The sequence below is a fragment of the Vulpes lagopus genome, chromosome 13, assembly GCF_018345385.1.
Source record: "Vulpes lagopus strain Blue_001 chromosome 13, ASM1834538v1, whole genome shotgun sequence".
In the NCBI taxonomy this organism is placed as follows: domain Eukaryota; kingdom Metazoa; phylum Chordata; class Mammalia; order Carnivora; family Canidae; genus Vulpes; species Vulpes lagopus.
Window position 1 is genome coordinate 5,968,460 of NC_054836.1, and position 13,720 is coordinate 5,982,179.

The 13,720-nt window shown below is 35.8% G+C and overlaps 1 protein-coding gene across 7 annotated transcripts in view; it reads left to right on the forward strand.

The window, feature by feature from the left end:
- MKLN1 (muskelin 1) overlaps positions 1 to 13,720 on the forward strand; it is a 317,327-nt gene that overhangs the window by 252,309 nt on the left and 51,298 nt on the right. For all 7 annotated transcript variants that reach the window (XM_041727786.1, XM_041727787.1, XM_041727788.1 and 4 more), the window contains 2 exons: positions 719 to 831; positions 10,950 to 11,162. In XM_041727786.1, the coding sequence (XP_041583720.1) occupies positions 719 to 831; positions 10,950 to 11,162 (326 nt within the window). The remainder of the gene's footprint in view (positions 1 to 718; positions 832 to 10,949; positions 11,163 to 13,720) is intronic.

Consider the following 13,720-nt stretch of genomic DNA (forward strand, 5'->3'; position numbering starts at 1 on the left):
GACTTAAAAGTTGATTTCTGAGGAGTTAAACCTACCATAACATATTTGGAAAAGATTTCCCCAGTTTCCATGGGAATGCCAAAGCTGTACATCACCTTATTCTTAAGGTGTCTAACTTTAACTCATAGCTAGTTTTAACCATTGTTTTTGATATTGTAATATAGGGAAAACGGTTTTGATGTGAAGTTTTTTTTTTGTTTTGTTTTGTTTTTGTTTTTTTTTTTTCAGAAATAGCTAGGTATATTTATGTTCTATTTTAGACCATCTGTTCCTTTGGGATTTCTTTTCTTTTTTTTTCTTTTTTACAGTCTGAAGCTGCATTGCTAAGAAACTGCTAAATGTAAACCTTTCATGGCCTAACACAGACTCCTAAACTGGCAGCACGTCAGATTCACTCTGGATACTTGAGAAAATACATACTCTCTTTACTCACCAAAGACTTATGAAAGAATGTTGTGCAGTATCTCTTAGTTATTTGTATGTTTATAAGTCTCTCAAAGTAGTGGTCCTGCAGCAGCCTTTCCATATACCTTGTGTAGGAGATAACTAGTCTAGTATATATTTTTGAAATGTTAACTCATTTACAAATTTCACTTTTAAGTTTATTTAGATGTGCCTTCTTAAGTGATCTTAGAAACAATGGCTAGGTCTGGGTGCGTATACTTAAATTTTATCCTTAAGGGGTTTTTTTTTATACATATTTTTCTAATTTTCATAGAGACCGTTTATTTGTTTGGTGGCTGGGATGGAACACAAGATCTTGCTGACTTCTGGGCGTACAGTGTGAAGGAGAACCAGTGGACATGTATCTCTAGAGACACTGAAAAAGAGGCAAGTTCTCAGACTTTTCATCCATCTGTACTATGATAGGGGTGTGGGTGTAATACCTCTTTTTCTAGATGATTTGTATTTTTTCTATATCCATAATAGTAGCAGAAGAATTTGTGGTAAATAAGTTTCGTTTAAGTATTCTTGCATTCTAGCTTCTGTACCTGGTTCTTCAACTACTGGTACCTGAACAAATCTAGTTCATAGAGATAAGTAGAAATGGTTATCGAATATAATAGTTTTTAACCACTTCAGTCTGGAAATATAATTTTGTAATGATCTTTTTTTTATGTCCTTGTCATTTCTCCTCTTATTTCAAGCATTCAACTTATTTTGATTTTCTCTGGAAAAATAGACTTTTATTTTTTTTAAGATAGAGTTTATTTATTTATTTATTTATTTATTTATTTATTTATTTATTTATGATAGACATAGAGAGAGAGAGGCAGAGACACAGGAGGAGGGAGAAGCAGGCTGCATGCCGGGAGCCCGACCTGGGACTCGATCCCAGGACTCCAGGATCGCGCCCTGGGCCAAAGGCAGGCGCCAAACCGCTGAGCCACCCAGGGATCCCCAAAATAGACTTTTAATGTCCTTACCTTTTCACTATTTTAGTCCCTTACTGCTTCGCTATATATCAGTTTTCACAAATGATATGTATTTTATTTTTGACTAAGATTGTATTCACATGTGTGTCTATCAGTATACATACCACATTTCCTTAGTGAATAAGATGGCTTAGATTTATGGCTTTGAATTATACACTAGTATAATTATAGCATAATTATACACTAGTATAAAGGAAATGTTAATTCATTTATTTTTCACAAATCTTCATAGAATTTTTAATTGTATCCTCCATCTAAACTGTTCCAGAGGGATCCCTGGGTGGCGCTGCGGTTTGGCGCCTGCCTTTGGCCCAGGGCACGATCCTGGAGACCCGGGATCGAATCCCACGTCGGGCTCCTGGTGCATGGAGCCTGCTTCTCCCTCTGCCTGTGTCTCTGCCTCTCTCTCTCTCTCTCTGCGACTATCATAAATAAATAAAAATTAAAAAAATAATAATAAAAAATAAACTGTTCCAGATTACAAGGTGAAATATAAACTTTTACAAAATGATAGGAGCTGAAAATGAAAAGTAGGGGAAAGATCTAATTCAAAACCCATTGCTTTTAATCTAGGATGCCCATTTCAGAAAGATCAGTGCTGTCTTTATTTCTAGGTTATTGGATTCTGCTTAGTCAGCATGTTTTAGTGATTAATTTGGGTAGATTTAATTTTTTTCAAAGATAACTTAAAATTTTGATTTCTATTTGTTATCCCTGTGAAAATATGTAAAAATGGCTTTTGTCTTTCAGTATTAAAGTACCATTTTCTAAAGTGATTTTTCTATCTTCAACAAAAATAGAGATCTAAAAAGTTTCCTAACTTATTTCTTTTAAACTATTTTAAATCTAATTTGATTGCATCTGTAATTATTTGTGCAGTAAGTGTGGGAATCATCCTGAAATTTTCCTTCTTCTTCATTGAATATGTCTAATTAGTGCATTAGTTTTCAACTTCATGAAGTTTGAACTTCTTCAAGTTCTAGCACCAGTACTGCATTTCAGATGTCTTTTTCACCCCTTTCGGCACTAATTCAAACATTATGGTTTCTTTCTTAAACTTTTGCCTCCACTGTTAATCTGCAGTCTATTTTCCATTCATTAAAAAACATATTGTCCATGTGACACCTGCTTAAACCCTATGGTAAGCTTCAGTTCCGGTTTCATTTATCTCTTATATTCTATCTCTTCCAAGCACTTACAAAACCTCAGTGGCATATTATAGGCTACAGATTGACTGCGTCATTCTTTTGGTTTTGGTTGAACTTGTGTCCCAGAGTCAGCTGGCTGTCAGCTAATCTAGAGTAGCTTCAAGTGGGGACTACTTGGCTCTGTTTTACATTGCTGCGCACCTTTCTGTTGGCTAGCTGGGGCTTGTTCTCATGTCAGGAGCAAGGGCTGCAAGGAGAAAGAAGTAGATATGAGCACTCCACTAAATTGACCAAAGGAAGTCATGTATGTGGCCAAGGCTGGAGTCACTATATAGTAAGGGGCACTGTCAAAAGGCATAGATACGGAGATGTGTGAATAACAGCAACAGTAATCATAATGATAAGAGAAGTTATCAACTCTAGTTCCTTTGGCTTAGGTTATAAATTTCAAATTTTTCAACATGATTTGGTTCCCCTTTGCGTTTCTTACCTCACCTCCTAACTATAAGTGCCAGCCACATCTTTAGTTGCTGGAATTATTCAGCTTTCTCACCTGTGTCCCTTGGCAATAATGTTTTTTGTTTGAACTTAATAGAGGGCACCTTCTCCCATGCACCTTGCTCTTACTTAGTAAACACCTACTTATTCTTAAAACTCAATTCAGACTTTTTTGGTGAAGCCTTTCTTGACTTTTCTACTCAGAATTAGAAGCTTCCTCCTTTCTTGAGCCTACTTATATTCCTCAAATGGGTAACTTAAATGATTAGTTTACATTTGTTTCCCTACCTAGACTCTGAATTCCTTAAAGCATGAGTCATATGTTTATTCTTTAGTGAGCAAATAGGTGAGATAAATTAAATGAAAAGTTAATGCTGGAGGAAGGCATGGGAAGATAAATACAAAATCAGGAGAGTGGCTGTTTTGGCAAGAGGGGGGTGATTTCCAGGAGAACTCAAAGGTCATATTAATGTTTGGAATGCAGTTAATATTTAAAATTAATATTGGAAAAATATAGAAATTATTTTGATGAGAAGACTTTGTACCTGTAATTTTGAAGTCAGTAGTGACTCAATACTGGAGTTCAGATTTATTATAGTTTATTATTACTTTCCTTATATAGATCCTGAATACCTTGTGTTGATCTTTCTATGAATAAATAGTGGTAGTATATGGCTCTAGCATAAATGTTCATTCCTTCCAAAATTGAATAGTTAGTATTTCATATATCTTATTTTACTTTCTATGCCAGTGAGTACAAATTATTGTTTGATGACACCCCAGAGCATGTGTTTTAAAAGTATGATATACAATTAAGAAGCAGTACTAATTTAGTTCACTTTAATTTACTTAAATATGTATCTAGTAACACATTTAGGGGATTGAGAGTTAATAAAAGACCCAGCTCTTAAAGAGAATAATTATTTTATTTTATTGTTTTATTTTAAGATTTTATTTATTCATTCATCAGAGACAGAGAGAGAGAGAGAGAGAGAGAGAGAGGCAGAGACACAGGCAGAGGGAGAATCAGGCTCCATGCAGAGAGCCCGACATGGGACTCGATCCCGGGTCTCCAGGATCACGCCCTGGGGTGACGGTGGTGCTAAACCGCTGAGCCACCTGGGCTGCCCGAGAATAATTATTTTAAATGTTCATATTGATATGCAGTAAATTTTTTAAAATTTTTTTTAGATTTTATTTATTCATGAGAAACACAGAGAGGAGAGAGAGAAAAGTAGAGACACAGGCAGAGGGAGAAGCAGACTCCATGCAGGGAGCCTGATGTGGGACTTGATCCAGGTCTCCAGGATTACGTGCTGGGCTGAAGGCAGGCGCTAAACCACTGAGCCACCTCGGCTGCCCAGATAGACAGTAAAATTTTTTTTTTTTTACCGTAAAATTTTTTTTTTTTTTTTAGGCAGTAAATTTTTATAAAGGTTTGAAAAAATAATATTTTTCTTTACTTCTGCATTTTTATGAGTTTCTTTAATGTCAAGCTTTGTGGAAGACAGCTAGATTCTCATATCTGCTTCTGTGTTTAATCTCTTGAGACTTGTTTTCTGTGAAATATAGGAAGAAAATTGGACCTCACATAGATGTTTTTGGAAAGGAGAGTAGTATTTTAATAGCCTTTTCTGATATTTGCACGTGGTCTATTTTGATCTCATATCCCAAATTGACAAGTAGTTCTTTCTTAAAGGTGATTGCATTATAGACTCTGAAACCATATCAGCTAATGTTTTGCATTCTGTTACATTCAAATCGATTGTTATATCTTGCTTTTTGAATCAATCTTTTATCCATGCATGTTTTTGTTTTTTTTTTACCCACGCATTGGTCACTTGAAAACTACTGGTTTCCTGAGTTCTGCATATCTTCCTAATGTTGAAATTTTATTATACAATATCAAAAAAAAACCCTCCATATTTGTTAATATTACTATCACTATCATTAGAAAAATCTTCTAAGTATCGGGAAGGTGTCAAGATTAGAGTGGCAGGTAGAAGTTTTAAAAATTCTAATTTTTGCTTAACAAATTTTAAAGTTTAAAATTTGCTTTTATCATTGGCAACAAATGTCAGTTGTTTTCCTTCAAAATGACATACTGACTTCATTTTTCAGAAGATATCTTTCATAACCATGATGTCTGAGTCAATGTACTTGGATTGTTAGTTTTCTTTCATGTAATATAGTTCCATGGAAAAAAGCAGCTAGGTCAGCTTGTAACTCAATCACATAGATGCATTTCCATGAAATAACCACCATACGTCAAGTGGCACTGTTTTGTATAAAGTTTTCTAAATCTCTTTACTGTTTGGCTAAATAGAAGGCAGTTGAATTCATATCTGCTTCTGTATCCAATCTCTTATTATATCAGAAGTTGTGTAGCCTCTGGAAAACTTCATGTAGACTTATAAGAGAATAAGAATAAAAAGACAGGGCTCCTGGGTGGCTCAGTGATTGAGTGTCTGCCTTTGGCTCAGGTCATGATCCCAGGGTCCTAGGATGGAGTCCTGTGTCAGGCTCCCCACAGGAGGCCTTCTTCTCCCTCTGTCTGTGTCTCTGCCTCTCTCAGTGTCTCTCATGAATAAATAAAATCTTAAAAAAGAATAAAAAGACAAATTCTCATCTAAGTGGTGTTATAAAACAAACTGACTTGGTAGGCTCCCTTGAAGTGTCTTGGAGACCCCAGACTGCCCTGAGCACTGCTGCATTATTTTAAACCACAGGCCCTTTTCCGATATACTTATCCACCTAATACTTCAGTAATGTCCCTTATAGGTGTCCCACTGTTATCCCCAACCTCCATCCCTGACCAGTTCATGCTCATGCATTGCATTTCAGTATCATGTGTCTTTAGTCTCCTTTAGTCTGGAATGATTCCTCAACCTTTCCTTATCTTTCTTGATCTTGACATTTTTTAAGAACATGGGAGTAGTCATTTTGTAGACTATCACTCAGTTGTGTTTGTTTCTTGTTTTCTTTGGATTGAATTTAGGTTGAGCCTTTTTAGCAGGAATACCATGTTGATGACATTGAGTCTTCTTTAGAATATCCAATCAGGAAGCACATTGTATCAGTTTGTCTTGGTTAAGGCAGGTGCTTTCCAGATTTTTTCCCTCTATAATTAATATGTAATTTGTGGGGAGACATTTTGAGATTATGAAAATACTCTATTACTCATTAGACTTTCATCCTTTAGACTTTTCATCCATTGATGAAACTATTAAAGCTTTTCCCAAAGTGATTGCACCATTTTTTATTACTGCCAGAAATGTATGAGAGTTTTGGTTGCTCCCTATCTTATTTCCTAACTGAATTGCTTTGGCACCTTTGTCAAAAATCAACTGATCATATATGTCTCTTTTTGGATACTCTATCCTACTCCATTATCTTTTGGTCTGTTCATATACCAATATAACATTCTTTGAGGTCAGATAATGTAAGACCTCTTTATTTTTCTTTTTAAAAATCAATTAATTATTATTAATTTATTACTACTTTTTAAAAATTGTGCATTTTAGAACCATACTATTAATTTCTAAAACTATTTGGATTATGATTGGGATGTGATAAATCTGTAAATCAATTCGGAGAGAATTGATGTCTTACTACTATTATCTTCTAACCCATGAATATAGTTAAATCTCCATTTATTTGTCTTCATTCTTTGTCAGCATTCTTGAAGTTTTTAGGTTGGAGGCCTTGGACATTTTTATTAAATTGATCCTAGTGTATTTTGTTTTTTCATGCTGTTGTAAATAGGACTTAAAAATGGGATGCCTGAGTGGCTCATTTAGGTAAATGTCTCACTCTTGATTTTAGCTCAGGTCATGATTTCAGGCTTGTAAGATCAAGCCCTACATCAGGCTCCTTGCAGGCCATGGAGCCTGCTTAAGATTCTCTCCCTCTGTGCCCCCACCAAAGAAAATCATCTTGTTTTCTTACTACTGATACAGATAAATAAATTGGGTTCTTAATATCTCCTTTATATCATGTCACTTTTCTAAATTCACTTATTTCTAATTGTTTCTTTGTTGATTTCTTAGGTTTTTTTCAACAGTCATGTCATCTGTGAATAGAGAAAATGTTACTTCTTCCTTTCCACTGTTTTTTTTTCTGTTGTAACCTTTTATTTTATTTTTTAATGCCTTACTACCCTGACTTGGACTTCTAATACAATATTAATTAGAAGTGAGAGGGGCATAAGGGTGGCTCAGTTGGTTAAGCTTCCAACTCTTGATTTTGGCTCAGGTCATGATCCCAGGGTTGTGAGATCAAGTGCCAAATTGGGCTCCGTGCTCAGTGGGGAGTCTGAGATTCTGTCTCCCTCTGCTCCTCCTCCAACTTGTGCTTGCACATGTACTCTCTGTCTCTCTCAAATAAATAAGTCTTTTTAAAAAAGAAAAAGAAGGCCACCTGGGTGGCTCAGTCAGTTAAGCGTCTGCCTTTGGCTCAGGTCATGATTCCAGGGTCCTAGGGTAGAGTCCCACATCTGGCTCCCTGCTCAGCAGGAAGTATGCCTCTCCCTTTCTCTCTGCCCCTCCTCCCTATCTGTGCTCGCTCTCTCTCACTCTCTATCTCTCTCAAATAAATAAATAAAATCTTAAGAAAAAAAAAAAAAGAAGTGGGAATAGACCTCCTTATCTTGTTTCAGATACTAGCAGGAAAGCATTGGATATTTCACCATTAAGTGAAAAATTAGATTTAGGATTTTTATACACACTTAACTAGATTGAGGACGCTCCTTTCTATTCTTAGTTTGCTGTGAGTTTCCTCGTGACCGTGTATTGAATTTTATCAAATACTTTTTCTGTATAAGTAAGATAATACTTTTTCCTTTAATTCTTTTAATGTTCATTACCTTTGATCAGTTTTTTTTTTATTTTAAATTTTATTTATTTATGATAGTCACACAGGGAGAGAGAGAGACAGACAGAGACACAGGCAGAGGGAGAAGCAGGCTCCATGCACCGGGAGCCCGACGTGAGATTTGATCCCAGGTCTCCAGGATCGCGCCCTGGGCCAAAGGCAGGCGCCAAACTGCTGCGCCACCCAAGGATCCCTTTGATCAGTTTTCTAATGTAAAATTAACTTTGCGTTCCTGAGATAAACCCCCTTTAGGGGGATCCCTGGGTTGCTCAGTGGTTTGGCGCCTGCCTTTGGCCCAGGGCGCGATCCTGGAGTCCCAGGATCGAGTCCCGCATCAGGCTCCCGCATGGAGCCTGCTTCTCCCTCTGCCTGTGTCTCTGCCTCTCTCTCTCTCTCTCTCTCTCTCTCTGTATGACTATCATAAATAAATTTAAAAAATTTAAAAAAAAATAAACCCCCTTTAGTTAAGAAATACTCTTTTTAGGGGCACCTGAGTGGCTCAGTGGTTGAGCGTCTTCCTTTGGCCCAGGTCATGATCCCAGGGTCCTAGGATCAAGTCCCACATCAGGCTCCCTGCAGGGAGCCTGCCTTCCCCTCTGCCTATGTCTCTGCCTCTCTGTGTCTCTCATGAATAAATAAATAAAATCTTAAAAAAAAAAAAAAGAAATATTCTTTTATATGTTGCTGCATTTTATTTGATAATATTTTGTTAAAGATTAGTTTTATATCTGTTCATGAAGTGTACTGGTTGCTGGTTGCCTGTAAATTATTTTTCCTTCTCCTCCTTTGTAGTACTATTTTTAATTGGCTTTAGTGTTCTGTTGTCCTCATAAAATAAGTTAGGAGTAATGTTTCTTCTTCAAGTGTTTGATAAAATTTACCAGTGTACTTCAAGGACTGGCATTTTCTTTGTGGGAAGATTTTAAATTATTAATTCAATTTTTCAGTAGATACAGTGACTTCAGATTTTCTTTCTTATGTTAATTTTAGTACGTTTATAATTTTTTGAGGAATATGTCCATTTTATTTACATTGTCAGATTTTACCTTTGTTTTCCATAGTAGTCCCTATTTTCTTTTTAACTTGTAGTGAGCCTATAAGTGATATTCCTACTTTCATTTCTCATATTTAGCAATTCATATTTTCCTTTTTAAAAAATAAGTCTTGCTAGTGGTTTATAATTCTATTAATATTTCAGGAAACCAGCTTTGTTAGTATCTCTATTTTTTTGTCTGTTTTCTTTTGATTCCTATTCTTTTCTTTCCTTTTTTCTGCTTACTTAAGGTATAATTTGCTCATCATTTTAATAACCCTTATTGCTAATTCAGCTGAAGCAAGAAGTTCTGTTACCTCCCCTATTAAAATTTCAAATTCCACATTCTAGGATATATGGCACAGATTTATAATATATTATTCTATCTTTGTTTTTGAGGTTAATTGTGGAGAAAATTCTTTCAAAAAATATTTCCATTTTATCTGCTAGAGATTTTCCTTGACAAAAATCTTTGAAAATGGGTTTTAAAGTTGTAAATGGTATGAATACTAAAGTTCAGTTACAAATCATTTTAACATCTAGATTGATAGCACTAATATCAAATTATTCTTCCTAATATTTTTATTCATTTAATCTGCATAACAGTGCTAGAATACTCTTTTTATAATACTTTTTTTTTAAATGTTCTGTCCTGCTCTAGAAACCTGTGATAATTCTTTATTGCCTGCAAGATTACGTCCAATCTCCTCTACCAGTCAGTCACCAGGCTCCGTTTCTGCCTTATTCTTCAGCTCTTACTTCTGCAGTAGAAAGTCTTCATCTCAATCATAGCCATACACATTGGATTAAGTCTATTTTTGCTTTCGGTTCTACTTACACTGGGGTTTAAATTATCTTCCTAATCTTGTTACTGTGGATAGCTTACTTAGACTCTATGAAATGGTAAATTTCCTTATGGAGTTGTTATATGGATTGAACACACAGTAATATTATGGGTACAATTTAGGAGATATTTAACAAGTATTCTCATTCTTTTCCCCATTTCAACTAATCAGATCATGCCCAATTGAAGTGCTTTTCTTTCCAAGGAACTCTCTTTTTAGTTTATACACTACCATTTTTTGACCTTTCATTCAGTCCACTGATAAAAGTGATCTCAAATAATTAATTTTTGTTGATAATATAGTGTTCTTCATACTGTTTTCTCATTGTAATATTTATTCACTCAGGAGTGTTGGTTTTATGTAATGAAAAGGGTGGACGATGAAGTCATTGTGCATTTTTATTCTGGTGTTGTCACTACTTTACTAGCTTTTAGGAGGATACCTTTCTTCTTCAGGTTATATTTCCTCATCTTTATTTTTTTTTTAATTTTTTAAAATTTATTTATGATAGTCACACACAGAGAGAGAGATGAGAGAGGCAGAGACATAGGCAGAGGGAGAAGCAGGCTCCATGCACCGGGAGCCCGACGTGGGATTCGATCCCGGGTCTCCAGGATCGCGCCCTGGGCCAAAGGCAGGCTCCAAACCACTGCGCGACCCAGGGATCCCATATTTCCTCATCTTTACAAAGAGATAATTAAACTAGTAGTTATATTAAAGTTCCAGTTATGAAATGCAGCAATTCTAGATATTCTTGGAATATCTGTTTTGTGCTAGACTCTGATGAGAAATCCTAATAAACATTTTTAAAGATTAATTGTATGTTTAGATTAACATGTACTATAGAATCAAGTTCTGTGCACAATTGACTAAAATACGGTGGGTATGTAATAGAAGTCATATAAGTGTTCTAAACAGAGTGCCATCATATACAGAATAGTTCATCTCGTCTCTCCTGGTAGATTTTAAGCATTTCTGTGGTAAGATTTAACCCTATGTAGGACTTTATTGCAAACCTTTGAATGAAAGTCAACAAAAAAAAGAGCATTTAATTTTATTTTCTTGTTATATGTTCTTTGAATTTTTTTTTCCTTTTTTCTTTCTTTGCTCTCCACAGAATGGTCCTAGTGCCAGATCATGTCATAAAATGTGCATTGACATTCAACGAAGGCAAATCTACACATTGGGGCGATATTTGGATTCCTCTGTGAGGAATAGCAAGTCTCTGAAAAGTGACTTCTATCGTTATGACATTGACACAAACACATGGATGTTACTCAGTGAAGATACTGCTGCTGATGGAGGGCCAAAATTGGTGTTTGATCATCAGGTTTGGTGCACAGATACGTACATATTGGAATTAATTTGTGCTCAGTAACTCTTGCCCTTAGAGTTTATTTCACATGTTACACTGCGTTGTCTATTGGTGATTCCGTACAAATGCCTATAATAGATAATAAAAATAACTCTTGCTTCAGTAGGCATAAAGTTATCTTTTTTTTTTTTTTTTTTTTTTTTTTTTTGGCATAAAGTTATCTTTAAAATTTTTATTCTCTTGTTTGGCAGGATAAAATACTAAGATCTCTTGCTCCACAATCTATGAAATGCAAAAGAATACAATAACAATGTTTAAAAACAAGAAAGAATGCAAAAGAATACATTAACAATGTTTAAAAACAAGAAAGAATGCGTTTGAGGAACTTAAAAAAATTGGGGAGAATTCCTGTAAGGTAGAAAGCAGATGGGTTCCATCCAACCAGAAGAAGCCGGAGTCCATAAGATTTTAGCAACTAGAGTCTCAGAGTTTATTTAAAAAAAAAGAAAAGGTCTCAAAGTTTATGTAGCTGGGGCAAACATTAGATGATTGGTTGGTGACTGAACAGCACTTACCTTAGATAATTGTCCACAGTCAGGTATTGAGTGTGGATACTGGTGCTGGATGGATAAAGCAATGTGCCCAAGAGGCCCTGGGGAGCTGCTATGGAGCCCTTAACAACACCATGTCTCATCTCTCTTCATCCAGTCCCTTGAGGCAGGCTGCTATATGTGAAAGGGTGGATGAATGGGAATTTGCAGCTACAAAGAGGACTGGATTAACTGCCAAAAAAATAAAAAATAAAAAAGCAAAGATATGTTTGGAAATAATACCATGAGACAAACAGGGATAGTGAACTCAACAAATTAAGAATTAATATTAACAGCTAGTAGTATAGACTGTGAAGAAGCCTTGAAGATAAGTTTAAGTGATCTTTTTAAAGCAATTCAGCAGGCTGTTTTATCCATGAAAAAGAAATATCTAGAAAAATTACAAGATAAAGATTTGATAGCCAAATAAAAATCTCAATAAACTGATTAAAAAGCTCTCACGTCAGGAACGCGTGGGTGGCTCAGTGGTTGAGCATCTGCCTTTGGCTCAGGGTGTGATCCCAGAGTCCCAGGATTGAGTCCCATATTTGGCTCCCTGCATGGAGCCTACTTCTCCCTCTGCCTATATCTCTGCCTCTCTCTGTGTGTCTCTCATGAATAAATAAATAAATAAATCTTAAAAAAAAAAAAAAACCTCTCATCTCTAAAAGTTACTAAATTAGTGAGCTGAAATTATAAGAGAAATGTTAAGGAACAGAGAAAACATCCTGAAGTTCTAAGAACCACCTAATAGGAGTTCTAGAAAAAGAGAATGGAAGCAAACTGAAAGCACCATACATGCTCAGGGTTTAAAAGGAAGAAAGGTCCCAGAACTGAAGAAAGACACTTTTTAGAATTAAAGGAACACAAGGAGCAGATTAGGATGAATGAAAAGGAATATCCCTACCTAGGTACTTTCTTCATGAAATTTTAGAGTCATGGATTAAGAGAAAATCCTAAAAGCCACAGAGGATACTGGTTATCTTTCTAAGTAAGCAAGGACCAGATTAACATGAGGCATTTTTGAGGTTGGTAGGTTGAGTACTGTTTAGAAAGCTTCCGGATTTCTGAGAAGAAAAATTGTTTTGAACCCAGCCTAATCCTAGCCAGTCTTGTGTTCATGTGGCAGAGTAAAATAAAGACTTTGGGACTTTAAAACATTGTGGGGGATAAGCAGCTATCCACAATTTGTTTGATTTTAGGAATTAAATATCTAACCTATAGAGTAGATGAGTGACTGGTCTTCAAGTTTTGACTTAAGCAATCTCTTGAAGTCTTCAAGAGAAAAGATATTAATATTATCACCCAGACTTTAATAGGTTCTTAGCTTCTCAGAAATTTTTTCAGAGATTGAAAACAAAAAGGAAATCATAAACTATTGAACAACATAGTTTTCTTTTTTTTTTTTAATTTTTATTTATTTATGATAGTCACACAGAGAGAGAGAGAGAGAGAGGCAGAGACATAGGCAGAGGGAGAAGCAGGCTCCATGCACCGGGAACCCGACGTGGGATTCGATCCCGGGTCTCCAGGATCGTGCCCTAGGCCAAAGGCAGGCGCTAAACCACTGCACCACCCAGGGATCCCCCAACATAGTTTTCTAGAGTGATTAACACTTCTTCTTTGATAATTGACCCCAGTTGAAACTGCCTATCTTACCCAGGGAAGAACCAACCTGAAGGAATAAAATTAATTATATCTGTTTTGTGTCCTGTTAATAATAAGCTTAAATATCCCTGGAAGGAAATAGAAACTACTTTTATAATCACATGAAGTAGAACCATAGGAGCTGGATAACAGAGATTGGCCAAAATTAGTATCAGCCTGTAAATTTGTAAAAATTTAAATGGCTCCCATAATGTGGGCCCCTCATGATTTTCAACACGATCCTGAGGTGTTTGGAGAGATCTGAGCCTTTAGTCCTTAGGACAGGGTAATGCAACTCAGGTTCAGTGAAACCTCAGGCAGTGATGTAGTAGATGA